General features: G+C 46.2%; 6 protein-coding genes across 8 annotated transcripts; 3 read left to right on the top strand and 3 right to left on the bottom strand.

Annotated features, from left to right (window-relative positions):
• The first annotated feature begins 101 nt into the window (after positions 1-101).
• On the top strand, positions 102-2,295 carry actmap (actin maturation protease). The gene is made up of 7 exons (XM_011608367.2): positions 102-363; positions 518-733; positions 824-892; positions 1,050-1,174; positions 1,293-1,422; positions 1,513-1,583; positions 1,896-2,295. The coding sequence occupies exons 2-7, from the start codon at positions 543-545 to the stop codon at positions 2,231-2,233; spliced, it is 924 nt and encodes a 307-aa protein (XP_011606669.2). The 5' UTR covers positions 102-363; positions 518-542; the 3' UTR covers positions 2,234-2,295.
• Positions 2,296-2,481: 186 nt separating this feature from the next.
• On the bottom strand, positions 2,482-12,761 carry itpkcb (inositol-trisphosphate 3-kinase Cb). The gene is made up of 8 exons (XM_003968413.3): positions 12,635-12,761; positions 10,753-12,017; positions 5,665-5,764; positions 5,360-5,573; positions 5,060-5,264; positions 4,501-4,602; positions 4,311-4,382; positions 2,482-4,238 (listed from the first exon to the last, which is right to left on the bottom strand). Exons 2-8 carry the CDS (start codon positions 11,845-11,847, stop codon positions 4,029-4,031), a joined length of 1,998 nt encoding a protein of 665 aa, XP_003968462.2. The 5' UTR covers positions 11,848-12,017; positions 12,635-12,761; the 3' UTR covers positions 2,482-4,028.
• A 507-nt stretch (positions 12,762-13,268) lies between these two features.
• On the top strand, positions 13,269-20,906 carry gfm1 (G elongation factor, mitochondrial 1). Its single transcript, XM_029843911.1, has 18 exons — positions 13,269-13,641; positions 13,740-13,892; positions 14,110-14,242; positions 14,406-14,610; positions 14,809-14,925; positions 15,161-15,311; positions 15,775-15,929; positions 16,011-16,095; positions 16,182-16,319; positions 16,520-16,621; positions 16,725-16,781; positions 16,868-17,005; positions 17,141-17,223; positions 19,603-19,765; positions 19,867-20,011; positions 20,102-20,262; positions 20,352-20,405; positions 20,530-20,906. Exons 1-18 carry the CDS (start codon positions 13,567-13,569, stop codon positions 20,659-20,661), a joined length of 2,247 nt encoding a protein of 748 aa, XP_029699771.1. The 5' UTR covers positions 13,269-13,566; the 3' UTR covers positions 20,662-20,906.
• Positions 17,231-21,251, bottom strand: lxn (latexin). Its single transcript, XM_011608364.2, has 7 exons — positions 20,996-21,251; positions 18,799-18,972; positions 18,659-18,721; positions 18,331-18,505; positions 18,109-18,245; positions 17,723-17,785; positions 17,231-17,571 (listed from the first exon to the last, which is right to left on the bottom strand). Exons 1-7 carry the CDS (start codon positions 21,152-21,154, stop codon positions 17,455-17,457), a joined length of 888 nt encoding a protein of 295 aa, XP_011606666.1. The 5' UTR covers positions 21,155-21,251; the 3' UTR covers positions 17,231-17,454.
• Positions 21,252-21,504: 253 nt separating this feature from the next.
• Positions 21,505-25,178, bottom strand: neu4 (sialidase 4). 3 transcript variants are annotated; one of them, XM_029843917.1, is made up of 5 exons: positions 25,047-25,178; positions 24,848-24,962; positions 23,928-24,159; positions 23,577-23,832; positions 21,505-23,051 (listed from the first exon to the last, which is right to left on the bottom strand). In XM_029843917.1, the coding sequence occupies exons 3-5, from the start codon at positions 24,126-24,128 to the stop codon at positions 22,087-22,089; spliced, it is 1,422 nt and encodes a 473-aa protein (XP_029699777.1). In that variant the 5' UTR covers positions 24,129-24,159; positions 24,848-24,962; positions 25,047-25,178; the 3' UTR covers positions 21,505-22,086. The 3 variants fall into 3 exon arrangements, with proteins under 3 accessions (XP_029699777.1, XP_029699779.1, XP_029699778.1); XM_029843919.1 differs by having other exon boundaries at positions 24,848-24,927; positions 25,047-25,121; XM_029843918.1 differs by lacking the exon at positions 25,047-25,178 and having other exon boundaries at positions 24,848-24,979.
• On the top strand, positions 24,127-27,646 carry wdr53 (WD repeat domain 53). The gene is made up of 4 exons (XM_011608363.2): positions 24,127-24,264; positions 25,135-25,664; positions 26,257-26,751; positions 26,826-27,646. The coding sequence occupies exons 3-4, from the start codon at positions 26,263-26,265 to the stop codon at positions 27,483-27,485; spliced, it is 1,149 nt and encodes a 382-aa protein (XP_011606665.2). The 5' UTR covers positions 24,127-24,264; positions 25,135-25,664; positions 26,257-26,262; the 3' UTR covers positions 27,486-27,646.
• The last annotated feature ends 70 nt before the right edge of the window (positions 27,647-27,716 follow it).

A 27,716-nucleotide genomic window follows, 5' to 3' on the forward strand; every position in this document is an offset into this window, starting at 1 on the left:
CGCGTCCTTTAAAAGGGAAAATGGAATTTCACACTGAAGTGCCTGTAAACCTCCACATCTAATCTGACAGTGCAAGCAGGAATCTTTTATTTTAACACGACTATGTCGACTTTCTTTATGGGGGACACCTCTGAGCAATACCCACATTAACCACTGCGAGGAAGACAAGTTGCAGTGAGGGATCCGGGCCGCCAATAAACGGCAAGGGAAGAAGAACAGCCTAAATATGGCTCTTTAGAAAGTTGGAGCTTTCGGCTGTTAGGCTGGAAAACGCTCTGGATCATTTGGAGGACCACGTAATAAAGAATATTTGTTCTATGATTGGGATGATCATTAACAGACAGAAGACTGTGGCATATCAGAGTAAGCACAAGGTTTAACGTGTTGAAATGGCAACTAAAATCACCAGTAGAGTGAAGCTAGCTAGCTAGCTAACTAGTGAAAAGTAGAAATGCTTGTTTGTACAGGTTTTTTTTTTAATGTACAGAGTAATAACTGCCACTTATGCTTATTACAGTCTATACAACCGGGGCTGGGCAAAGATGTCAGCGGAGTCTGGTGACTTATGCAGCCCCACAGTTCCACCACCTCCACCTCCACCTGTTTTAGGGGCCCCGGGCCTCTCGGCTTCGGAGTCTAAAAAGAAGCTGTATCAAACCATCGCTAGCAGCAGGAGTGCTGTGGAGGGGGACCACACAGAAGCCTGCTTGCTACTCAGGCAGAGAGAAAGCAGGTGAATCTACCAATCAAACCCAGCAGATTTTCAACATTTCATCCCCAAATATGCTAGAATTCTTTCCTTGTGTGGGATTTCCACCTTCAGCTTTAGAAAGGACCTGCAGTGGGTGCTAGTAAATGCTTACGTGCCTTCCCTCATCCAAGATGGTCCCCAGTAAGTTCAGAAGCTGCACGCTGATGTTTTCATTCGCACCTTCATGCACATTTGAACAAAAAGTTTAAAACAAGCAGCCTACACAGCAGATCACCTTTAAGTCATTGGCCATCATATTTCTATCCCAATTTAAATCTTTTGTTCTTTTGACTGCCAGATGTGGTTTGGTGGCCCTGTGGATGTCCGCTCACCTCCGGCAGCCGCAGCTCAGCATTGAAATGGAAACCATTGTTCAGGCGGCGGTCACCAGGGGCTACACAGCACAGGGTGAAATGTTCTCAGGTAATATCAGTGGGACAGTTTGGAGAATTTGGACATTGTTCAATGTGAAGGGTTTCTTTCTCAGTGTAGAGAAAGCAGAGCTACTCTGAGGCTTTAAATTGTGTTTTCTTTTCTTCAGCTGGAGACATGGCCCTACTAGCAGAGGAGGTTTGTGACTGTAGAGTCCAGCTTCTGTCAGGAGGTCTGAGTGGCAACAACGCTGCTGCCATTGTCACACACCTGTGGCACAAACAGCCTGTTCTCATCCCGAATCCTCCATGGCAAAAAAAAGAATCTCAGCGTTGTTTTTAATCATCTCGGGATTTGAGGACGATAGAGTTCCTTAATGGCACGTACAGATATGATGAAGACTTCAACCATGAGCCGTGCCGGCGTGGGGGTCACAGGGCGCACTGGGCGGTGGCTTCAGGTGAGTCGTGCTCATTTATTCACCAGAGGTTTGTTATGAGTGGTATCTCAGCTCTGAATGTCTCAAATTGCCTGAAACACGAGTGCTCATGTGACTGGTCAGTCATAAATGATGACAAACCTGAAACCAGAGAAACATCAGATTACGGGTGTATTCAGGTTTGGACAGTGATTTATTTTTTTTTATTTTTTTTATTTTTTTTACAGTCCTCCGTTCGCCATTATAATGGATCTGGGGAAAACAGTCAAAATAAAATGTTTTTGGTGAAGAATAATACAGAAACCTCACTGTCATAATGTGCTCCCTGTTCAGGTGTCCTTCTTGGTCTGGAGAAAGGTAGCCTAAGCGACGAGCGCACTCTACCTGACCCCACTCTACCCTGGCTCTCCTCAGTCGCCGACGGTAACCGTGCTTGTCCCATTGATGGCGCCGCGGTTAAAGAGATCTACATCCTGGCAAAGCAGGGTAAAAGCCTTCGCTACCAGCTGTGGACTCTGGACAGCATCATTGAGAGCAACGAGCAGCTGAAGACAATGGATCCACAGAGGGCTCACGATGGGAGCCGGTACGTGGTCCCTGAGGGAGGGGTGGAAGCCGGACTGGCCGGACAGGCAGTGCTGGTCCACACAAGGACACAAAAGCAGAAATGAGTGTACTTGCACTCTTGGGTTTAGCTGTTCCAGAAAAACATTTATAAAATGGTTTCTTGCATTGCTGTTGTGTCTGTTTTTGTGTTTTGTTAAGTTAGAGGTGTACAGCAACATTCTTCTTCCACAATATCACTTAGAACCACACACCCAAGGAGCACATCTCTGTTCAGTGTCAATGTCTGAGTTTCCGCTGGTGCTGGACAACAGCAAGGACAGCAAAGCTTATGATGACATGGTCCAGACCGAAGTTGTAACGTAGTTTGAATTTATTGAGTTTGCAGGAAATAAAAGAACAGCCCCTTATAACTCTTACCAGTTTATTACAATCCATGACTAACAAAGCAGTAATCAATATTCCATTTCATTCTGTTTGTCATTCTAATAGAAAACCTAAACTTTAATTAAGAATACAAAAAGGAATCCAGTTTTCTTACTTATAAAACAATAGTATGAAAACCTATTTGTCCCCCCCACCCAGAGGATCGGTGGGTTAAGGTACATAATGCTTTGTAAACATTTTTTTTCTCCCAGTATGTCTTAATTTCCTTTTCTAAATGAATGCTTGAAACACGTGTCAACAGAACTCATGTAAAAAAAAAAAAAAAAAGTAACCGCGCACGTGCCTCAACAGTGGTGCTCGACACCGTTCAAAGATGCCTGGAAGATTCAAGGTGGCGTTCAAGCCGATGGAAATCTGATTATAACGACTAATAAACTAAGGCAGGATTTTTCTTTTTTGTAAACTGCTCTTTGGAAAAAAACAAACCAAAACTGTAGATCAGGGGGAGACTGTCTATCCACGTGATTCTTGCGTGTGACTACTTGCATAAAACACATTAAAAACTTCCAGTTTTTTTCCAATTGCAGGAAAGTGACACCCCAGAAAAGCCTTAACAGACTGATTTCAGAAGGTAACTCCAGTTTCCTTTAAGCCACAGTGTCGATCATAAAAAAAAATTCAGGTATAAATTCAGAGGAAGATCTCAGACATCTGCATCTGTAAACCTGCAGCTTCCACCCTTTACATACTCCCAGGATCCTCTTCTTTTGTTCAGCGGCTGAGTGAGGACCAGTAGTGCAATAAATTTAAGAAAACATGGTTGCCAAAGCTGCGAACCCTATAGTAAAAATGAAAAATAACAGTAATAATTGCATTATGATACAAAAAAACCCAATTTGGAATACTTTGTATTACACTTTGGAATTAGGGTGGAACTTTACACTTGGATGGATTCTTTGGAAGAAAAATCAGAAGTCCACTAGGGTGGAATGATTAAACTCTTTAAATAGGCGAGGCACACACTGTAAACCAGGTGAGGCCAAAACAAATAAGCTGAATCAGATAACACCGAGTCTAACGGTTGTTTTAGTGTTGTTGAACATTAAAGCTTTAAAGCTTTAAAATTGATAATAACCTCCAAACAATATCTCCCATTACCTAATGCTCCTTTCAGGCTCTATAAAAGGCTTTCAAACCTGTGACTCCAGTTTATCACGGCAAGCATGCTGTGTGCAAGTCTCACCAACAGAGGGAGACATTGCTGAGGAACACGAACGAGGTTAGAGGTCACGGCATGCAGATCCATCGGACCAGACCAGCGGCGATTGTCCATGCGTAACTGCTGTGCACTCAGTTCTCCTTCTCTCTGTCACAACCCCAGCATTGTTCCTTTACAGAACACCAGTCTCGTTCTGCAAAGTGATTGTTTTCTTCCTGAACAGACACAAGGTCGTCACCAGAAGTCTACAAATGTGTCAGTTTAAGCTCATCTCCCAGCCAGGTTGAGTCTGCCCCTCAAGGCGTCTTTGGGAGCATGCTGCTGAAGATGTCTATGAGGTTGTCCAGTCCCCACAGGTAGCCGTCCTCCCTGTTGCCTTCCACCCAGGCTGTCCTGTGGTCCAAAGTCTGAGGCTCTGGCAGCGGGACCGTCTTCCCAAAGTCGATCATCCACACTCTGGCCTTCCCGGAGGCGTCGTGCACGAAGAGCAAGGAGCTGCCCACGACCTGCGGCGAATGGTATCAACCTTCAGCTCGGCAAGCGGATTTCTTCAGAAATGCTCAAAAACTGCGTCTCACCTCGTGTGTTCTGAAGAACTGTGACTGCTCCAGAACCAAGCAAATTTCCTCAAGCCGCTGCAGGTAGAGTTTCTAAAAAGGACGTTAAAAGTTTCCAGTGGGTAAATACACAGAAAATAAATATCTATCTATATCTAACACGGCAAAAATACTTCCTTTTTCCAGTTTCGAAAAATGACCTGAAACTCACCAGAATCTGAGTGTTGCCGCCTACGAAATCTTCCAAAGCCTGCATCACCTGTTCCCTGTTCTTGGTCTTTTTAAAGTTGGTGTTACAAGTTCCATCAGCCTTCTGTAGGAAAGAACAAAATGTCTTACGCTAGTTTAGTTTTCACAGCTCCCTGGAGACAATTATGTCTTTTCCATGGAGGCAGCAGCTGCAGGACGGTCCCTGCTGCTTTCAGCTACATAGAAGTGAATATCAGCTAAATAGCTAATGTGCTAACGCAGCGCGAGTGACCCTCATTCTGCTAAAATAACTGCAGCTGCTTTAAATGTTTCCAGGGCGCCATCAGATTTTTCCGGCCATGACTGACGAGCATGCAAATGTGCAGCTCCTGGCAGGAGCTGATCGCCACGCTTGTTTTCATTCCTTAAAAGAACAAACAGTCTCCATTTTGGCTGCACATCTGGATGAAGATTTAAACCGTCTTTAGCGTTTGCACTCCGCTGTTTGGTCTCTCCAGTGGTGGGCAGATAAATATTTACTCGGCGTCGCACGGCGACGGAAAACAGACGCGCCCCCTGACCTTGATGCCTTCGATGCGGAAGCCCAGGGTGGCCGTGGAGCTGAGCGTCTCCCTCCACTGCATGTATCTGGGCTTGAGGATTCCCTGCTGGGCCCGTTCCTCCTCCGTGGGGGCTCCGGGGTCCACCGCCACCATCTTGTCATACATGTCCTTACGCAAGCGTGGACGCTCTCGGGCTTTTTTCAGTTCCTCCTCCAAGTATGTCCTGGAAATTACGGGCGGAGAGTTTTACATCACTGAACATGGATTTCATTTCTTTAAACTTGTAATGTCGTTGCATTTCTTAAAACACAGGTCTACCTGCTTCCCATCTTGCAGTCCATGATCGAAGGCGAGTCAAACTCGGCCAGCAGGTCATCCATCAGATTATAATCCTGCTCGTCTCTCTGCACGACGCCATAGTAACCGGGCACATAGGGACGCAGCATGTCCTGCATCAGCTTCTGCAGACACTGCTGCTCGCTCTCGCAGTATCGCTTCAGCAGGCGTCCGTACTCGCCGGCCTGGAAGTTGCCTTGAATACCAGGACATGAGACAACATTCATGACGTTAGAACAATGAAACAACCCCGTGAAGATTTTCCGTAACTGTTGTTCACTGCGTACCGGCATGGCCCGCTAGCTGCACCCACGGATAGCGCTTCTTGAAGGACACGACAAAGGGGGAGAAGTGGACCATCGTCTTCAACTTGTGCCAGGATTTATTCTGGGAAAGGCACAAAGGCAGAGGAGTCGGCACACAATCGGCATCACAATCATGTGTCTTTTTTAAACCGCTGGGCTTTAATGCAGTCACGATTTGTCAGAATAACACATCCATTATTGTGCACACGTGGACACATATGCACACACACCTCAGTAGGCATTGAAGCAAAGCCAGGTGCTCAATGTACATGACAGAAAGCCCATTCATAAAACATTTACCAACCCAGTGGCACGGTGTTAGAATGCAGAACGTGTGTGTGTGTGTGTGTGATAGTTATCTCTGTTGGGAAACACCTGTGCAAGGACAGTGTGTAACAGGGACTTTGACGCAAGCATTCTGAGGGGAACACAACATCTATTGATCTATTTGATTTGAACTCTGTGTGGGTGTGTGTGTGTCTGTGTGTGACTGTGTGGTTATCACATTGTTGCATCACAGAAAACAGGGTCATGGAAAAATAAAATGTACATTACGATCGAGCAACCCTTTAAAAAAGTGTTCAAATCAGTGTTCAACAGTAACAAAAAGATACAAACAGGAAAAATGGGAGCAATAAAATGTACAAGGACAAGAGGCTATAACAATAAAACTAATCTTTTTATAAGCCGGCGCTGTTTGCCTGCACTACAGTACCTGGGCCCTGTTTACATGCAGGACTATTATCTGTTCTCTCATCACAGGCATTCTTTCCACAGCTGCTCTGGTGAAACTCTGTCACAATAAAACAGTCTCCGTGAGCGCGCGCACGCACACACGCGCGTGTGTGCGTAACACACCTCTAACGGAAACTGTGGGTTTGTGTTTAACTTGGAAGATAAAAACATGATGTATTTGAGTTTAAGGGCCGCTGCTTTGTTGAAGATAATCTTTGCGACTGTCTTTGTGGGCAAGGGGTCGAGGTGCGAATACACGAGGTAGAATGCAACACTATTTGCACTAACATGAACAATGCATCTTTTTTTCCATCCATTTTTTTAGCCAGGACACCACCACTGGACAGCAACAATCCTGCTGCGCCTGCTCTCAAATAACACCAATTCAAAGCAGGAAAAACAGGTAATTTGTCTAGATCATGCATTAGAACATGTTCGCACCGGTGAGCTGCGATGGGGTTTTAGGATTCCTATTAACAGCTCCGGGGAACAAAGAAATCCCAACTTTCTTAAGCTCCCCCGAGACTTGTGCCACTTTCATGACCCTGACGTGACCTCTGTTTCAGAACAGCGAACAATTACGGAAAAAAGATGGGCAGCATGTCCACAGACTTACAACAGGACTCAGCAACTTGCAACGTGAGACAATTTCCTGTTACGCAGCTTCTGGTTGCAGATGTTGAACACTCTGCACAATCGGGCACTTCAGACCTTTCTTCTTTTCCAACTATTGGCTGTGAATCGGCTTTAAACATCCCGCCTCCGCCCTCCAATATCCTTATTCATGCACACTTCCATACCTTCTCAGTCATCTGCACCTCTTTAAATCATCCTCATGAGAGATAACCGTCCCCTTTTAGAACGGCTGTCAAAGTGCAGCAGTAAAGGCTAAGAGTCTGAAGTTCAACACAGATAAGACCGTATGAAACACCGGTTAGGACCCAGCATCAGCTTTTAATTTTATTCTATGCAAATGAGCTGTTTTTCCACAATCAGACAACAGAATTGGACACCCCATGTTCTGTCCTCATGGCTCCGGGCCCTCTCTCACCTGAATAAAGTGTCCTGTCACAGCCAGAGGTTCTGCTAGATGTGAGGGCGCGTGAATCAGGAAACGCAGAGAACCACCTATGTTAAAACAGCCATTTCATCGTCTCTCCGTGGCCCACGCGCCGAGGATTCACCTCTGACAGCCTTCGCCTTCAGCCTCGCTGCTGCCTTTTAAATAACTCTTATACAGCAACCAGAACGGGTCCGCTGGGTTTTCCCAGTTTAGTTTCAGCCTCTACATTCTAATCGTGCCAATGTTGACGGCTCCACTGTTCTCCGAATCAAACATGGGTGGTTTCTGCATCCCACCAATGAAAGAGACCATGTGAGCGATCTGGATAATCAAGTACGCCAGTCTTATTAAATACTTTCTCTAAAACAGTGAAAGCAGTTTATTGGTGGTGCAGCGTTGCTGCCTTTCACCGAGCAAACTTATTTAACTCCACATCTTACCTGGTGAACTGAGCCACGGCGGAAGAGGAGGGAGGTGCGAATAAGAGCACTGGAAACTAGCGGGACCACCCGGTACCATCAGTGTGGGAGACCCTCTGTTGGACGTGCGTGTCCCTCTGTAGATCATACCTCCATAATCATCTATTCACTTCCTCAGACTCCACTGTTAGCTCTTAGCTTCACTCTGTCAACTGGGATTTGTGTTGCTTGGTAAATAATCCCCTCCGGTCATAAGCTCATACCGTTTTCTACGGGGAAGGGAAGGGGGGGTGCTCTGACCCATATCCATCATTCCAATTGTTAAAGTCATCGTGCACCAGGTGACCTGTCTGCTTGAACCAACTCCCTTGTGGCTTCATCACCTAAAAGTCACCTCCTCTACCCCCCACCCCCACCCCCACTTCAAGCCTTCATACTTCTCCATCTCTCATCCATCTAATTCTCAAAAGGCCAATCCACAGCTCCAAAAACAAGCCAATCTGCTTCCAGACTGGAAGCGTGGGGGTTGAGATGCCAGGGCTTCCCGTAGCATATGAGTACTCCCCTGTTGCCTGCATGATAAATTCCTCATAGCTTCCAAAGGTGGGTGTGTGTGTGTGTGTGTGTGTGTGTGTGTGTGTGTGTGTGTGTGTGTGTGTGTGTGTGTGTGTGTGTGTGTGTGTGTGTGTGTGAGAGAGAAAGTGAACCTGTTGGACGACTATCTACAGGATAAGCTACAGGAGTGACTACACGCTGTATTTGCACATTAAAATGCAGATGTTTTATCATATTTGTAGGAAAGCCTTCGTAATTGGTGGCCTTTTTGGGTTTGTTCCACGTTGGATTGTCACCCCAAAAACCAGCAATCTATGTCAAAGGTGATCTCTGTGCATACACGCCACTTAACATTGAAATAGCTGACACTGTAGGTTTACATTGTATTTTGATTTAAAAACTCCAGCGGTGAGGAATAAGAGAGAAGTGCGCGGCCAAAGAAGCAAGCGTGCAACGTGGGAGGGATGTGTGGGCCTCTGTAACCGTTGCCACAGACGACAAGTGAGCAGCTGGGGCACGCGTGGTGCCTACATTTGCTCTGAGAAGCGACAGTAATGGTCACAATTTGGCTTCACGTTTAAAGCCGCCGACGACTCGCCCCCTTGGGCAAAATCTCTTCTCTGCCCTTCGAGGCTGCTGGCTGAGCTCAATTTATAAGATGTTGTACGAGGTATTTTTTGGGGACATTCCACAGCAGCCAAAAATTTAATTTAAAAAACTTCATTTATATAATGCACGACTGGGGAAAGAGAACAAGACGAGGAAGAAGAAGAAGAAGAGAAAAAAAAGGCACCATATATGGCAAAGAAGTCGCCTAGCAACTGGCTCTGCCCGCAGCCCAATTTTCCATGACACACTCAGAGCTGCGTATGCAAGGTGGCATAGCAAGCGCGTGTGTGCGCGACTGTAAGTATGCATGTTTGAGCAAGTATCTGCTCACGTCAGAGTGCACAAATTGTACCTGGACTGACTGGGAGCGGAGAGTACAGCCACAACAGAGCCAGCGAGAAACAAACACACCCTGGAGCTTATGACTGAAATGTTTTCACAGCGAGGAGAAAGAACGCTCATAGACACATTTCATATCAGAAAGCACACAACAGGTTCTCACACACACACAAAACAGCAGCAAGTGCAACTCAAGTTGCTTTTTGCACATAAAAGCCTGGAAATTGCAATATCCAATAGATCTGCTGTAGAAGACACGATAATGGGATGAGTGAGTGTATATTTTCAGCGTTGAAGCGCCAACTACATCAGAAGTACACGTGTCCACCCGAGACAAAAAAGTTGCTCATTTATGCATTTATCGAGTGTAACTTGGCTTTTACTCTACTGAGTTAGGTAAACACAGAACTGGCTAATGCTAAATTAGCTCATAATGAAGCAAAAGACTGCTGAAAAGCTGTATTATGAAATTATCCTTACAAATCATTATTAGTTTCACTTCTGTTCCAAAAATTGTTATAATAAGCACCAAATAAGATGATGATAAGGGTTGATTGGGAGGATCGATGTCGAAACGCAGGCCTCAAGGGCCGCGATCCATCCGGGTTTTTGACCCACCAGGTTGACAACATTCACCTGGGATCCCAGTTGCTGGGGTGAAAAGCCAACCATTTGTTGACCAGCTCCATGTCCAGCGGAGACATCCTGTTTTTAAGACGTGTCATTCCAGGCGTTTACAGGGGGGAGGACGGTGCCTCAAAGCCTCCTGACTGGAGGGGAGGACGCTTCCTCCATGGAAACTAATACTGGAGAGGAAAAATTGACATCCTAGGGGTGGAAACAGACCTTCTGCGACGTCTTCAGCACAGGAACTTTACACAGCCGGAGCTGTAAATGTAATGGGATGACGAATATTTCAACCATTTGTTTGAAATGCGTGTACATTGGGCTCCGTGGGGCCACGTGATCATGAGTCACGGCGCTAAAAAGCAAAGATTGAGGGAGGGGAGGGAAACAAAAAGCCTTATTGTTTCCTAATTATTGTTCATTGTATTTTAGTGGTGTCAACCTTGAAGGCTTTCAACACTAATATCCATTTCCAAATGAGCCCACTTTGTAAGCCTTCATAATGCACCATTTTGGCAAAGAACTGGCTTTATCATTTCCACGTTTCTAACTAATGTTACCAGTTGCTCAAACTCTGCCGCCAGACTGGGTGATGTGGACTGGTGTGTTATTTTCATGATTTTTCATTTACTTTGCATGTCAGTGTGATGTCCTAATGTGTCCCCAACAGGATTAACCAAAACAACATTTCAACCGTGATGTTGTGAAATTAAATGCACTCACCCCTGACCCTTCGTCCGGGCTACACAGGGACCTGGCCGGGGACAGGCTGGACTCGATGTCGCTCCCGGTGAAGTCGTCTTCGGATTCCTCGAAGGACGATGCGGAGGACAGGCCGATGGAGGAGGAGTTGGACAGCTTCCTCGGGGAGCGCATCAGCGCCGGGGACCCCCCGCAACCGCTGTCCGAACACGGGGACTCGTCATCCCCGTGAGAGTCCAGGCACGACCCGGTGGTGAGCTCCGTTCGGGCGCCCAGCAGAATCGGAGGCTCCTGGGAGGGGGTCGGGCTTGGATCCCGAGTTATGATGAGTTTCGGGATAGTTCCGGGGAAACTTTGACCCGTTGCGGGTCCGCCACCGGCCTGATCGGTGCGCTCCGGTCCCTCGCTTGGAGCCGAACGCTTGCAGGAGTCGTCCGGGGAGAGGGAAACGCCGCCGCCGCACTCGATCTTTGTCATTTTAGCTTCGGCTCGACCATCCGCCAACAAGTTTTCGCTGTTGTCCTGATCCGGGGCCGAGCTAGCCGAACTCGGGGCAGTCCCTGTTACTCCTCCAGAGTCAGGCACAACAGGATCCCGGCTGTCCCCCCCCAGTGGCTGGTCTTCCATGGCAGGAGGGTCCGATGCATTGTCCTCTCTCGCGTGTCCGGGCTCCTCACAGCCCGCAGCGCTGACTTCAGCGGTCAGTGTCTCCAAACCGGCCGCATCGGACGGACCGGCCGCGGTCCGTGGGCTCACAGTGGGACCGATCTCTTCGGTTTCGGGCTCGGGCGGTACCTCCGAACGGACCGCCGATACCGCGAACGTCGATACAACCTCGTCCCTCGGCAACTTTCCTGTTCTGGGGTCGCGGGGCGTCGTTGGACCGCCGGCGTCGCTCTCACAACCCGCTTCTGCGCCACTCGACTCTCGCTTTCTTCGTCCCAAACACGACAGCACGTTGTTTTTCATCGGATTCCTTTTCCTATCCTGGCCGCGACGTTTCTCTTTGCTCCCGCGTCTGCCGATGCGGAGCCTCTTAGCTCTCTCGCCCGCTTTCCATTTCGCTCTGACGGAGGCGTCGGCGGTGTGCGACAGCTCCGATGGAGATTGGCCCATCCCGCATTCCGTAGTAGTAAACCTTCGTCTACCAGTGACCCAGACACACCCTCAAATACTGCTTTTGAAACAGCATTTACTGTGACTTACAGTGTACAGTAAGGCATTAATCACGCATCCTCCACTTCTGGGAAATCATTCATTTGTCCATTTTTATCCCACGTCGGAATCTGTGAGAACAAACACTCCCGTCAACAATGGTGCCAGATCACACGCGTAAAGCACCTACAGTTCCACTAACGGGGCCACTTTAAGGGCCAACGCGTGTTTACGAGGCCGTGCAAGTCATTAGAGGAATTGATTCAATCAAGCCGAGGCGAAATTCAGGTGCAATGAAACGAATTCACGTGAAAGAGCGGAAAAAGAAGGTATTTAACTGGTTTTAGGTAGTTTGTCAATGTAATACTGCCCCTCTGTGGCTGGACAGTAAGCACACTCTTGCCCCATTTAAACAGCGGTCTCCACATTCATTCGGTTCAGAACAAACACAAAAATATACATATAAACAGACCACACTTTTGTGTAACTCAATACGTCCAACTGATGCTCTAGAAGACCAGATTTCAATCAGAGTTTCTTATTAATGAATCCGATTATTTTATAAGTCATTTAACGTTGATTTTAGAACTAAAATTAAAGCAAGACAAAATTAAAAGTAAAATCCGGTCGGAATAAAATCATAAATGGAAATGCTGATAAGTTCAAAGGTTAATTGTGAACAAAATCAAGCCCAGTGCAAGGCATGCAAATAGCCACCATTTCAATGTCAAATAAATAAGTTTCCTACCATAAATGGGCTTTTGAACCATGGGCTTATGAACAAGATGTTCAGGCGCATTCCTGTCGCTTTTGTTCTCTAAACTGAGTGTCTTCACTGTCGCAGCGCCCAGTCATCGTGCTGCAATGAAAGAAGTGCTCATTGAGGAAACGAGACAGGAAGGACAACAATGGAAAAAAACAGCTAACACCGCACCACAGACACATCATACTCCGTTTCATGCTTGAGTAAATAAAACCATCAGTAGTCATAAATTATGACTCACAACGGGGTAAAATATTGACAATCGACTGCCGAAATGGGTAACTTTAAACACCTGCACAGTTTGTGACACGTGCTTAATGGAAATGTGTCGAATGTTTTGCATTTGCATTCTGCATTTAGAAACGGTCCGTTTTCGCTAAAAAATTGTCCATATAAACAGAGCAGGTGTTGACGAAGCTGCTGATGAAAGTAATAAGCAAAGAGAACTTTTAAATTTGAAATATTCCAGTCAAAAAGGATGAGTGCCTTCACATGTGTGCGGAAACGTAACGTCACGAATTGTTTGACTACTGAAAGTAGACCACACAATATAAATTATTCCTTTGACATTTTATTCTACTTGACATTTATTCAATTATTTCTCATATGACAGCCATAAAATGACGCTTTTAAAACGTGTAATCCTTGTCCCATTGGAATTTCAGTGGTAAATTAAAAAAAAATGCAAATAAGGATGCAATGAGACATCATAAATAGTGTCTTTTTTCTCTCTGTGTTTAAATGTTGTAGCACTTTACGAAACGCGCTCAGTATTAATTTTGGAACAGCTGGCTCTCCGTAGATACGGAAGTACCGCTAATGAACGACCAAGGACCGGCGTGACATTCAGCGGGTTGTCAGTGGTTGGGTAAAAGGAATATCTTGACCACCCTGTTTCCTACTCAACCATCGTCAAAATGAGAGTGCTGAAAACCGGCTTGTCTTTAGCAAAAATACCTCTTTTGTCAACACGGAGCGTCACGAGTAAAAAGGTAATGTGAGGTAACATGAAGGGTCTGTGGTATTGCACAATCGGTAAACAAGAGCAATATTAATGAGAAGATCGTTTCTCTCCCGTTGAATCTGCCAGGTGCTCATCAACAGTTGCCGGACATGCTCCTCTGGCATCGTCCCTAATGAGAGGATCCGCAACATCGGGATTTCAGCCCACATCGACTCGGGGAAGACCACCCTGACCGAGCGCATCCTCTACTACACCGGCAGAATAGCACAGATTCACGAGGTGACCCTTCTGATCATGTCTGCTTCATCTGGGTTCTCGAAACCGAGTCAATTCATGTCCCCGTTCACAGACGTGTGAACATGAAGTCCAAATCCTTTAACTTCTAGCTCTTCAGACGGCTGTGATCTGACTGAATGAGAGCCTCCACAGACAACTTGCTGTAAAGTTTGCACAGTTGTGCAAGCATTCATGGGCCGTTGTGCTCTGTGACTTGTAGGTGAAAGGAAAGGATGGTGTTGGAGCCACTATGGACTCCATGGAGCTGGAGAGACAGAGAGGCATCACCATCCAGTCGGCTGCTACCTACACCATGTGGAAAAATCACAATATCAACATCATTGACACACCAGGTACCAAACCTTGCTCACAACATTGAGCTGTTGGGAACCATAAGGTCCTTGATTATGGTTTGTGTTCTTTTGGGTCAGAAAATGAATGGATCTATAATGAAAATGAAACCATGACATTAAAATATCCGCTTTTGTTGTCCTAATGTTTACCTTTGGCGTACAGGTCACGTGGACTTCACCATCGAGGTGGAGCGAGCACTGCGCGTCTTGGACGGGGCTGTGCTGGTTCTGTGCGCGGTGGGAGGAGTCCAGTGTCAGACCATGACGGTGAACAGGCAGATGAAGCGCTACAATGTCCCGTTCCTCACCTTCATCAACAAGCTGGACCGCATGGGTTCCAACCCCAATCGAGCCTTGCAACAGATGAGGTTTGGCACCCTGACAGCAGACGACATTCTATAAATTGACACTGACGGCACTCTTTACTTGAACCTCACACTCTGAGATTTCTGTGCAGTACGAGAACAGCTTTTAATACCTTCAGAAATTTGGATTTTGAAGTGCATTTTCTGACTATTGCCGCTGCAGAATGAAGTTTTCTCCTTCCTATATTTTGTTCACTTCAGAACTAAACTGAACCACAACGCAGCGTTTGTGAGCATCCCCATGGGCCTGGAGTCAAAAATGCGCGGCATCATTGACCTTGTAGAGGAGCGGAGCTTGTACTTTGAAGGGACCTTTGGGTAAGGATTCTTATATGGAGCAAAATCACAGTGACAAACCCACTTTCTGACATCGTGAAAGTGAGTTACTGTCTTCACTTGCCATCCTAATAGATTTGAATTCCTGTGTATTTAATGCGGTCATTCTTAAGCAGCAACAAGAGAGAAATATCACTGAAGTCGTCAAATTAAACAAACTAAAAATAAATAAATAAATAAAAGTGTCACTAGTTCAAAGACGTCTTCCTCTCCTCAGTCAGAATCTCCACTATGATGAGATCCCGGCAGATTTCCGTGCCGAGGCTGCAGACCGGAGGCAGGAGTTGGTGGAGTGTGTGGCTAATGCTGATGAAGCCCTGGGAGAGATGTTCTTGGAGGAAAAGGTTCCAACTATTGCCGACTTAAAGGTTTGTTTCTTCAATACACAACATGTGGGTGAGCCGTCCTATCAAAATTCAATTGAATTGTCACCCAGCTTGGATTTAAAATACCACTGGTTCGTAATAACGTTACATCACAAGCTAACTAAAGCTCACGCAGCCACTATCAGCGTCTGTATCTACGCATCAGTCATAAACTACAGTAAAGTACAATTAATGCAGGATCGGAAGATGCTGTTAGCAATCTGTGCTTCAGTGTTCAGGTAATCTTCAACATAATTGAAGCTTTGTTACCTTCTCTCCTCCCTTTTGTTGTGTTTTCATCCACATTCTGAGCTTGGATGGAGGTGAAATGCCCACTGTGTGGGTGGGACATAGACAGGATGCTTGATATTCCTAAAAGTTTGACTATCAAGCCTTAAATTCAAACAGACGTGTGTGTTTCTGAAGAACATGATCAGCTTCTCACCTACACCCGCCCTGTTGCCAGGCTGCCATTCGTCGGGCTACAGTACAGAGGCTCTTCACGCCAGTGTTGGTGGGCACGGCGCTGAAGAACAAAGGGGTGCAGCCTCTCTTGGACGCTGCCCTGGATTATCTGCCGAATCCCACGGAAGTCAAAAACTACGCTATACTCAACAAAGTGTGAGTGTGAAATTCCGTTTTGGACTTAATCCTGTCTCCACAGACAGTAGTGGGATGTAAACGTCTCTGTAACTGTGACAGTGAGGACAAAGAAAGCTCAAAGATTTTAATGGATCCTACACGGGACGCTACGAACCCCTTTGTTGGCCTTGCCTTCAAGCTGGAGGTAATGTTCTTTTACATTTTGCAATGTTCCTTGCCAGGGTGATAGATTAGTCATGCTGCACTGTTTCCTGTGGCTTTTTTTAATAGGCTGGGCGTTTTGGCCAGTTGACGTACGTGCGGGTCTACCAGGGGTGTCTAAAGAAAGGAGAATACATCTACAACACACGCACAAGCAAGAAAGTGCGCATTCAGAGGCTCGTGCGTCTCCACGCCGACCAGATGGAGGTGAGAATAAGCTGACAAAGACATCAGAGCTCACAAGTTGTCATCTTTGGTTTGCAGCTCAAATGTCAGATGACGGAACCAAATGAGGTTTTAAAGTTCCTGTTTAGAACCGGTCAAGTGTAAAAAGCCACACCACATCCTCTGTGAAAGCAGAATAGTTATGCTTCCAATCAAAAACATGAAACTTTTTTCCATTTTAGGATGTAGAAGAGGTTTATTCAGGAGATATTTGCGCTCTTTTTGGGGTCGACTGCGCGAGCGGAGACACTTTTACATCCAAGACCAACTCCGACCTCTCCATGGTGAGCAGATAGTCAGGAATCATGCTCATTTCAACATGTTTTGGAATCATTTGTCCACGTCTCCGAGAGGGGAGAATAATCCTGCTGTATATTCATCCAACAGGAGTCAATTCATGTCCCCGAGCCTGTCATTTCCATGGCGATCAAACCTTCCAACAAGGTTCTAACATACTTCAGTTTATACCGTAGATAAAAAGCCGACCTTCCTCTACTAAGTCCAAGATTTATTACTTTGCCTCTTGCCAGAATGATCAAGATAAATTCTCCAAAGGAATTAACCGATTCACCAAAGAAGATCCGACCTTTAGAGTGCACTTTGACACAGAGAGCAGAGAAACCATCATCTCGGGCATGGGCGAACTCCACCTGGAAATCTACTCTCAGGTGAGTCGCTTCAGCACGAGCTCGTCACTTCCTGTTGTTTGAACCAGAGCCTCTTCTCTTTGACATGGCTGGCCAGCTATAAACGTCTCGGATATGATCTTTTTTCTGCCCCCTGTATGTTTTGTGTCATTACAGAGGATGGAGAGAGAATACAACTGTCCTTGTGAGATGGGGAAGCCGAAAGTGGCGTTCAGAGAGACGATCACCAGTCCTGTACCGTAAGTGTTGATGTTTACACCTTTTTATTTTAGCTTAAACACACAATGTGTTACAAAAGAAGCATAGAGTCTTATATTAGTGCATTTATAAACACGTTTCCATTATATGAGTTTGGTTTCTGGTGAATAATAGCCCGTCGGATCATTGCCGTGAAGATATATTTGTACTGCTGGAACTGAACATAAGTTGTGAGAATCACAACATTGTTTTGTGACGGACGGCAGCGGGTTTTAGTCTGTTTTCAGAGGTTTTTCACACTCGTGACAGTGTGGCAGCTGCTCCATCTGCAGCACTTTAACTCCCTCTGAAGGAGACCAGGTGAAGAGCAGCTTCCAGCGAGGGATTTCCTGTCAGAAAAACTGCGTCACACTTACTGGATTTAGAGTTAAACGTAATGTACAGCTGCAATTCTTGTAAGGCGTATGAGAAGATCAGGGATTTTAATTATTTAGGGTGAAAATAAGGCTCTGTTTTCAAGTAGAATTAAAAACTGGTTACCTGGGACACCATGTCGTGCAGCAGGACGAGACTTTCAAACTTGATAACATCGTCGTCACTCTGCTGCAGGAGGGGAAAAGCAAAGAAGGAAATTAGAATCTCTTTTATCAGGCTGTAAATATTTCTTTTTTTAATCCATCAGTGCGACATAAAGTGAATAAATCAAGTAAAGCACTCGCCAGCACTATTATTATACTAGCATAATCAGTACTGCAAACATCTGTTCTACAGTTTTAGAGCTCATTTTGAGGATTTTTTTTTTGTGTCTGGATGAAATTGAAAGAAGAAGTGATTTTTCTGTTTTTCATGTGAAAACTGTGCACTTCACTGGATTGAAAAGCATTTTTTGGTTACCGTGCCCCTGCTATTGAGCGCAGGTGACCTACCAGCTGTGTGATATTAGCCACTTGAGCCATGTTGTACAGTGTGTCTTCTGTGGATTCGTTCAGCATGACGAAGCTGGAGGCCACAATGCCCAGGTGCCACAGAGGCTTCGTGTCAGGCTCCATGTGACCGTATCGATCTGTCAGCGTGTTATAGGGGGTTTTATCCATCGCCGTCACATTGTTTAGATAAAAACGGCACAGACGCGTTTTAATCCCACCTACCAGGCAGGTCGTGGGCCGACAGCAGGCTTTGGTTTGTCTTGTACTGCTGAAAAAGGGCCTCCTCTTGGTCTAGAGTGTTGTTTTTGATCAGCTCCTTGCAGGATACCTCAACCTGGGCCGGTGTACGTTCCTCTCCTTTAGCAAAGAATACCTCTGCAGAACAGTTCTCTGTGGCCTGTGTTGGGAACACAGAGCAAAGGTGTTCCTTTTTTATTTGGATAAAGGTCCTCAGACCTGTTCGGCCTTAACCAGAAACTATTCATCTACATGAGTGAAATGTGTGTTTGAAAGCTGCTTTTGTTCCTTGATGTGAGCCTTTTTTTCTTACGTTGCTGATCAGCTCGTGTACCAAGAGCTCCAGCTGGTATTTTCTCCCAGAGTCAGCTGTATCCTTAAAAAAAAAGAAAATCATTAAATGCCAATAATGTTTAATAATTTCTTTGCCTGGAATGGGACAAAATAACAGACCTGTGCATTGCCACTGAAGACCTTCTGCAGCCCAAACAGCCTGTAGGGGGAGCCGTAGTGGGCAGTGAGGTAGTGTTGGACCACTTTGGCGGCCCTCTGTGCAGGGTAGTGATTAGGATTCAGCTCGCCGGATGCCATCAGATGCTCTTCCGCCTCGTCTTCCTTTAAGACTTTCTGGCACACCAGACACAAGAGCAGGAATGGTGAAAAGAATGGTACTATGGTAACCGTCGAGAACAGGGATTGGTTCAACCTAAAAGCTCCTGGAGGACTTTGAACCACAGGTGTCTGGTGTGGGGCGGTTTCTCAACCGGAACGACTTGGTTTATCTGGAAAAGTGCGACCTTTCCACTTACATGCTTCCCTTCCCACTTTTGTCAAGTTGATTTTTTTCTTCCTGTTTAAACAAACGCTTTGGAGGTTGTGCAAACCCCGACATTGATGGGTCATTAGCTAATCTGCTCTTGCTGGTAACCTGAAACCTCAAACACCCCCCACCCACCCAGGTAGAAACTGACCTGACGTTCAGTCTCGGCTCCACTTCACGCAACAGGCAGATTACTTCCCTCTTCCTCTGACAACTCTGCTCTTTGAGGACTGCCCCTTTTACTCTTAAAGACACAGAACTCTCTTCTGTGAATTCCCACCCCAGTGTTTGAGTCCGCTTTCCAAAAACAGCTGTTCAGGTGTCAGATATGCTGTTATTCTTCATCTGACAGCGCTGGAATTTGTCTCTTGTATCCCTCATTCCAAAATGTTTAAATAAAAAATGGGACTGTTACTTATTTTTATTTATTTTTTTAGGTTTAACTTCACTCATAAGAAACAGACAGGTGGCTCTGGCCAGTACGGGAAGGTCATCGGAGTTCTTGAGCCTCTTGATGCGGAGCATTGCACCAAGCTGGAGTTTGAAGACCAGACCGTTGGAACAAACATCCCCAAGCAGTTCATACCAGCTATTGAAAAGGTTTGTTTTCCCAACCCCGGAAAAACAACATGTTATTATAATGCTCTGTGCAGACTACTAGACTGTCTTTCTTCATTTTATGTCTTCCCATCATGCCGCAGGGTTTCTTGGAGGCCTGTGAGAAAGGACCCCTTTGTGGCCACAGGATCTCAGGGGTCAGATTCCTCCTGGAAGACGGAGCCCACCACATGGTGGATTCCAATGAAATCGCCTTCGTCCGTGCGGGGGAAGGTGCCGTCAAACAAGGTGTGGTGGTCTCTACCATCCCTGACCGCTGGTGGCTTCACTTTATATTTGCGACGGATTTATTTAATTTCTGGCGCTCTGTGTTCTCAGCCATGGAAAAGGCCAGCAGCACCATCCTGGAGCCAATTATGTCCGTGGAGATTGTGGCTCCTCAGGAATTTCAGGGGACGGTGATCGCTGGAGTGAACCGCCGACACGGCATCATCACAGGACAAGATGGTGCGGAGGGATACTTCACGCTGTACGCTGATGTGAGTCCAGCTGCCGCTTTGATGGAGATCATGAACGCACTCTTCTGGGTTGCGTCATTTCTCACTCTTCATCTTCGTTTGTTTGGCAGATTCCACTAAATGACATGTTCGGCTACTCCACAGAGCTGCGCTCCTGTACTGAGGTAACGTTCATTTGGATCAAATTGTGCAACGATCGGATGATCTGTTTCTTACGTCAGGAAGAGGGACTTAAAGTTCTGCTAGAAAGTGTTCTGATCTCCATCTCTTCTGGCACTCTGTTTTCAGGGAAAGGGGGAGTACACCATGGAATACAGCAGGTATCAGCCCTGCCTGCCAGCCACGCAGGAGGAACTCATCCACAAGTATTTGGAAGCTACAGGTCAGCTGCCCGCAAAGAAGAACAAGTGGAAGAGCTGAGGAGTTTCACCATCCCTTCGCCCTTTTATGTTGTCAACTGGATTAATCTGTGGAGCTGTTACCGAAGTTCAATACTGACTTTTATCATAGCCCATCTGAAATATATTTATTACCTTAATTTTATCACAATTTGACCTTTTGGTGTTTCAGCTAAACTGCGCCGGTGTGGAAAGCTCAGATTTACTTGAGCTTGAGCTTTTGTACTATGTACAGATCAGAAATAATGATTGCAACCAAGACCCACATTTTAGAACCAGGCTCTTTTTTTTCAATTTTTTTCAGTCAACTCTACTGTTCGTCAACCGGTAGAATCACTTGCAAAACCCATTCTTACCTCTCCAGACACATGCGTTTTCTCTGCACTTCCAAGGAGACTGTCGGGCTGAGACGGCCCGTCCGCCGCATCGGTCGGGGTGGTGGTGGTCACATTATTGTCCCCAGTTACCCCACTGATCACAACCAGAGCAAAGATGATCCTTAGGCTCATCGTCATGTGCTTTAAAACTCCGATGTCAGTCAAATAAAAGAAGAGCGCTGTGCCAAAGAGCACATGGAGGGTAATGGCCTTCCTGCCTGCAGTTACGTAAGAGAGAGGGGAGGAGAAGCAGATAGGAGAGAATGTCCAGATCCCGTCTTCCTGTTTACTTTTGGTCCTTTTATCTAAACAAACTGATTAGTTTTATCTGGCTCTGCTTTTTGTAAGAGATCGCGCCACCTGTCAGCGCCTGAATATTTGCAGTGGTTCTCGAAGTAGTTCGTGTTTGTGAAGTGGCTAAAGAAAGGGGAGTAAATCAGTGTTCAGGATTCAGAGGCAGCACACGGATCCTCGGATCCTGGTTAAGACCTCGGGTATGTTTATTGTTGGTTGTGTCACAGAGGTTTTTCCAATATTACGTGAGAATTACAATTTTCCAAGTTGACATAAACATCCACAGTAAAACATCCAGTGATTTCCTGTTAGACGGTTTATTCCTAATCAGGGAGGTTCTGGCGTTGAACCTGTCGTCAGGACTATAACCTGGACAGGTCACTGGTCCATATGGAAACAGCCAAGAAGTGGAAAGAAGCCTGAACGCACCAAGAAAACCCATGAAGATGATTTCCTCAACTATCATTTCCTTGTTAAAGACAGTCTGACGGAAGGGAGAGAGATTTAAAAATACACACAGAAGTGAAATGTACAAGTAACAAATCTCTTAACGACGTGTGTTTTTCTGAACTACACAATCTCGTCAACAGTTGTGCAACCTCAACAATTGTCTCTCAAACTCTCCAACGTTGACTATCTCTAGATTTGATGACGTAAATTGTTAATGGGAAAGGTGTGGCTACAGATTAGGTCTCCAAAGCAGTCTGGGGAAAATACCAGCTCAATGGAGGTTATGGGCCTTCGAAACTCCCCTTTAAAACAAGTAAAAACTACATTTAACACACAGAGCACCTCTCACGCAGCTTGCTCTTCTTTTTCACCCGACGACCAACTGATGCCCTTTGAGCATCTCTGCTTCCTGAACTCCGGCTCTGGCTTGTCCTGGCACCGTCGCAGTTTCTCTGCTGCCCATTTTGCGGCAGGTTGTCGATCAGTTCGTACAGGGTGAAAATGCAGAAGCAGATTTCGTCGTAGGCTGTTTTCGGGCCGCACTCGAACAGGCAGGCGAAAGCCACGACTGGCGGGGAGCCGGGGGAGGTCGGCAGCTCGAGGTAGGCCAGGTCAGAATAGGCACTGGGGCCCTCGTATATCACCCACGGGCCGCGCCAACTGTCAGGATCACGTGGAAATAGGCTGAGAAAAACACCCAGATCCATGCGTGAGGCACTCCATGTCGGGTGAGAGTATACCACCCATGTAGGGGTGAGGAAGTCTGGAGAGACCCTGTGATTGGTTGAAACGGTGCTTGAGTATGTAGGAAAGTCGGGGTGATTCAAAGTTAAGAAGGAAGTCCAGTGTCTGCACTGAGGTGCCCCTTCTGGATTCTGCAGCAGATGTACCGGGGCAGGAAATCCAATAATGCTACCATGGCAACCATTTCTGGGCTCCACCAGCCGCTGCACCAATTGCCCCTCCTGAAAGACCGCTCCATCGTCCAGGCTGAGGGCCTGCACCCTGTATCCAAGAGGGCTGCGGGCGTTGCAGTACAACACATTGGTCCCATCTTCTTCATCCACAGACACCACCTGGCACTCCACGCTCTCCGGCCCCGGCACCGCCTCCCCGAAACGCCAGGTGCGCCCGTGGTTGTCACTGTGAAAGCAGAAAGCGTGGGGCGTGGTGAGGCAGAGCTGGCCGAAACACTCTCTGCAGTCGATGTGGTAGGAGTAGGCTGGAATCAAGAGGCGTCCGGACTTGAGCTGGATGCCGTGACCTGGTCCGAGCGCAAAGGTGGCCCATTCTGCACGGACGAGAGGGAAAAGTATTAGAATTTAGAGGGTTGAAATATCTCTTGTATTTGAGCAGCAGCAAACAGAACAGACCACTTTTAACTGCACACGAGTCCAGATAAAAGCATGTAGGATTCAAGCTAGAAATCTCAATTACCAATAGCATTTCTACACAAAACAATAACAAAACAAAGTTTTGACCTCAAAACTGCTACAGATGAACCAGGGGATTGAACCACAAGCATTATTCCTGAATAAAACTGGACATGGCTGCCAATAATGGCTACATTCTGCAACGCTTTGCTTTGCGTCACAGAGCCTTATGAGGAAGCTCCATCATTCGTCTCTATTTGTGTGGCGAGCTCAGGGCGACACTACTACCACCTGCATTAAACATGAACCCCGAGTAAATGTAAGACGCTTTCCTTTAGAAATGCTAAAACCAAGAACCTCAGTGTGTGGACAACCACACATGAGTGTTTGGTCCGTCAGTAGCTCAACTGTACGCTATAGAAATGAAATTGAGTCCAACACACCTTTGATGGTGTCACCTATGACCTTCTTAGTGAGGTCTGTGACTGGACTCCAGGTTTCTCCCTCGTCAGTGCTGCAGATGAAGCAAAGATGGCTCAGATTCTTCCCTGTTCTCAGCTGGTATGACTCTGAGGTGTGGCCCAGAATGGCGATGAAGAACAGGAACAGAGTACCTGTGAACTCGTCGTACACCGGGCATGGGTTCATGGACCGATGACCCGGCAGGAGGGCAGTGCTCAGAACACGCACGTCGCCCCACTGCAGCACCAGCATTAATGACAGAAAAGTGGAGGATCAAACATGGAAAATTTGAAATCGAGGTTTCCAAAGAGCCACGTGAAGAGTTCACCAACCTCAACATAGTTCCTGTAGAACGTGCCTTTCCTCATAACCAGCAGGTGAGCCTGAGAGTCCGAGGGGCTGAGTCTCTGCTCACAGAAAGCCAGGAAGCATCTGGACCGGGACAAGTAGAGCAGCGCTGGGACCCTGTAGGTCACTCCATTGGGCTCCTTGTGGAAAAGCACAGTCCTCGCGGGGAAGTATGGCGACCGCATGATCTCAGCTACGTCCAACCAGGATTAGCTGCTGTAACCACGGTCACAATAGACAAAGATGTCGATATTCAGGAGTGGGACTCGAGGGTTATGGACTATGATTCCGGTCAGAGAAGCAAGGACGTTCTGAAGGAAGGTACGGATGGATCCGGCTGGGTTTTATATATTTTATTTGGAGTTGATATATCGGGTAGGAAGCTTCTGCGTTACAGATTACAGAGATGGTGAATTCATAGCTGCTAAGGTTGCTTACATACAGATATGCACAGAAGTTAGAGTCGCATGCTAGCTGAGACTAAGGTAAGATACAGTCAGAAACAGTAGTTAAACAAAGTGAAGATGTGGCTTGGGGATCAAAGGCTCCCTTTCTCCCTCTCTTTGTTCCCTTTCATTCCCCCCCTTTTGTACAGATGCAAAATGATCATTAATGAGAATTATTATTACTTAGATATGATTGTTGTTTCACTAATATGTGATATTCATTGAAAGGAATATCTGTGTTCCTAACTCCATGTTGTGAAAATAATATCACAAAATGTGTAAATATACGTTATATGGTGCATCTGCTTGATGTGTCCTGTTTATTCCATTTGCAGTTTCAAATATTTTATATGTTTAGTATTACTGCTAAATACTGCATAAAGTCAAACAACTGTTGAAGCATTTGATGTATACTTAAAAGTATACAGACTATCCTGTACACATGGCAACATACATACCTTAGATTACACTTTCCAGGCAATTCAATGACCTTCAAAATGAAGAAAATAATCACCGGCCTTCTCAGGCTGCAGTCCGACTGAGAAAATAAGTTCAAACACTTCCCTCTATTAACTGAAACACATCCGTTTGGCCACATTAGAGTGGAAGTTACACGTTTCACAAGTCGTGTTTAAAACACTGCAGAGTACTACTCACCCAAAACTGCTGCTTCGTTGTGAGGATGCATAGTTTGTGTCAGCATTTCAAAGCTGTATTGACCCTGTTTGTGTGTTTGTTGGGTAAGGATGCGAAAGCTGTGGCCTCTCCTCTCTGAGCCCTATTCAGAGCAGCGGTATGATGTTCACTGACCCAGAAATGGACCACACTCATCACATCTACTACGGCTTTGGATGAATCAGCACAGAGCAGCTATTGTGGAAAAGGAGTCCAGGTCTCGCAGAACAACGATTTAATGATCTACCACCTCATTTATTTTTCCTCTTCCTCTTTCTGCAGATTGTACATTTTTGTAACGTAATGCCATTGCAAAGTTAAACTTTATCCACAATATACCTGGAGTGATGTGCACAATCTGTCCATGCAACAGTAGCCTACACATTATTTAAATGCAAAGTAAAATGTAATCTATAGGAAAACAATACATTTTGTGTAGTGACACTGTAAAAACATACTCTCGCTCCAATGTGTAGAAAATGCAAATAAATAAATAACTACATCCAAAGACATTTAAAAATATGTACATCTTGGTGATGTCATCAAAAAGCGACCAAGGTCCGCATGGCAACCCGCTGAAGTTTCACGGCCCTTGCTAAGGTACTGTTTTCTGTTAATTAAGGACTCTGATGTCCTGCCGCTTAATAAGAGAGCTACTTGAAAGAACAGTTTAACAGGATCATTTTTATTGTCAAAGCCACGCTGTCAGCTAAACTGGAAGTTAGCCACAGTAGCCTGTATGCGACCACATTAGCGGAGCTAACGTTAGCTTCTGACTAGTTCAGATTCGACGCTGTCAATTGTTCTGGTTTGGAAATTTAATACTGGCGTTAAAGTACCACCAAAATCTCTCTCCCTCCCTCTTCTTTTTAGAGTGATCCAAATAAAGTGTAAAATCCAGAAAAAAACAACTGATTAACGTCAATCAATATACTGTGGATCTGGTTAATAATCAGTACGACTGTTCACTGCTACTTACAAACCTAAATTTTTATACAAATTATTCTTTTTTTTTTTTCTAGCTTGCATGATGTGGCTCTATTATGCACTACATGCATTGTGTTCATGAGGGTTTTAATGTTTAATCTATCCATTAGGAAGAATAAGAAGTTGCTTTGAAATTCCAAGATCCCATTTAATTTAATTTTATCTGTTTTTTGTCATTTGCTTGTATCTGTGATATCTTACGTAGGTCAGTATGGCCAGGCAGTGGTCTGAAGGCCACTCTACATCAATCCTGTGCATCGGGGCTTCTCCTGGATCCGATGGTCTCCTCGCTTCAGGTTCCGAGGGTGGAGAGGTCACAGTGTGGAGCCAAGATGGGACCATCATCGGCCGCCTCGTTCTCCCAGGGGAAGAGGACAGCACGAGCGTTGTCTTTTCCCCTGCTGCTCCAGGCCACTTCTACGTATCCCATGGAGACAAAGTGAGCCTTCTTGATCCCCGAAATCTGAAGAGCCCCGTCGAGGAGTTTGGGGGAGCGGCAGAGGAAGAGATCAACGCTTTGGCGCTGAACGAGACGGGTTCTGCTCTGGCAGTGGCTGATGACTCTGGGGCAGTCCGGGTGCTGGAGCTCCCAGGTGGGAAGGTGTGCAGGACTCTACGTAGACACACCAACATCTGCTCCTCGGTGGCTTTCCGGCCCCACAGACCCAATAACCTGCTGTCTGCTGGGCTTGATATGCAGGTAAGATTAGTAGACGTTGTCGTCCGTACGTGTCGCCTCACGGGAGGGCAAAAATGAATGTGTTTTTCCTGTAGGTGATGCTCTGGGGGCTGCAGAAGACGCGTCCCCTTTGGATCGTCAACCTCCAGGACGCAGCAGACGAAGAGGACAGCCATCAGCGGCATCCCGGGCAGCTCTTCAATCCACCGCTGGTGCACTGTGTTTCAGTGGCGAGCTGTGGAAACATCCTGGGTTGCGCGGCAGAAGATGGGCGGGTCCATCTGATGCGGATCGGCAGCGGATCTAAACTGGAGCAGCAGGGATCAGTCAAGGCTCACAGTCAGGGGGCCTCACAGGCCAGCTTTCTCAGGTCTCTGTCGCACCCGTATTGGCTCGTGACAGGAGGAAACGATGGTCAGGTGACCCTGTGGGACCTCAGCAGGCACCCAGTGGTGTCTCCAGAGACAAAGTCCAAACCTCAAGGAGGAGGTAGGAGAGGTAAGATCAAGGCTAAAAGAAAAGTCCAGGATGCTTCCAAAAACCCCTCAGAGGCAGGAGCAGAGAGAGGAGAAGCTGAGGAGGAAGGAAGACCGACAGAGGAGGAAGAGGAGCAGCAGCAGCTGCCGGGGCCAAAACTGAGCATCAGTCATGGGGACAAGATAAACTGGTTGTGTCCTGCTGTGCTGAGTGGAGAACCCAGTGTGGTTGTGGCAGACCAGAGCTCCAGTCTGACCATCTACCCACTGACGCTGTGATCGCAGCTGTTCTGATCCGAACCACAACCAGTAAACCGTTGATCTCACCCCAGTTTCTAACAGGCCCAGTTTGATCATGTGACAGTGTATTGATTCATAATCAAGCCTTAATTATTTTCTGTTCAAACTGTGTTGACGTCTTTTTGAACGTAGCCTTCATGCACCCCAATATATTATTTTAATATCTATATGGGTTTTGTATATATTGATAGTGTGAAGAGAAATTAGATG

Source organism: Takifugu rubripes, chromosome 11 (genome assembly GCF_901000725.2).
Source record: "Takifugu rubripes chromosome 11, fTakRub1.2, whole genome shotgun sequence".
Classification (NCBI taxonomy): domain Eukaryota; kingdom Metazoa; phylum Chordata; class Actinopteri; order Tetraodontiformes; family Tetraodontidae; genus Takifugu; species Takifugu rubripes.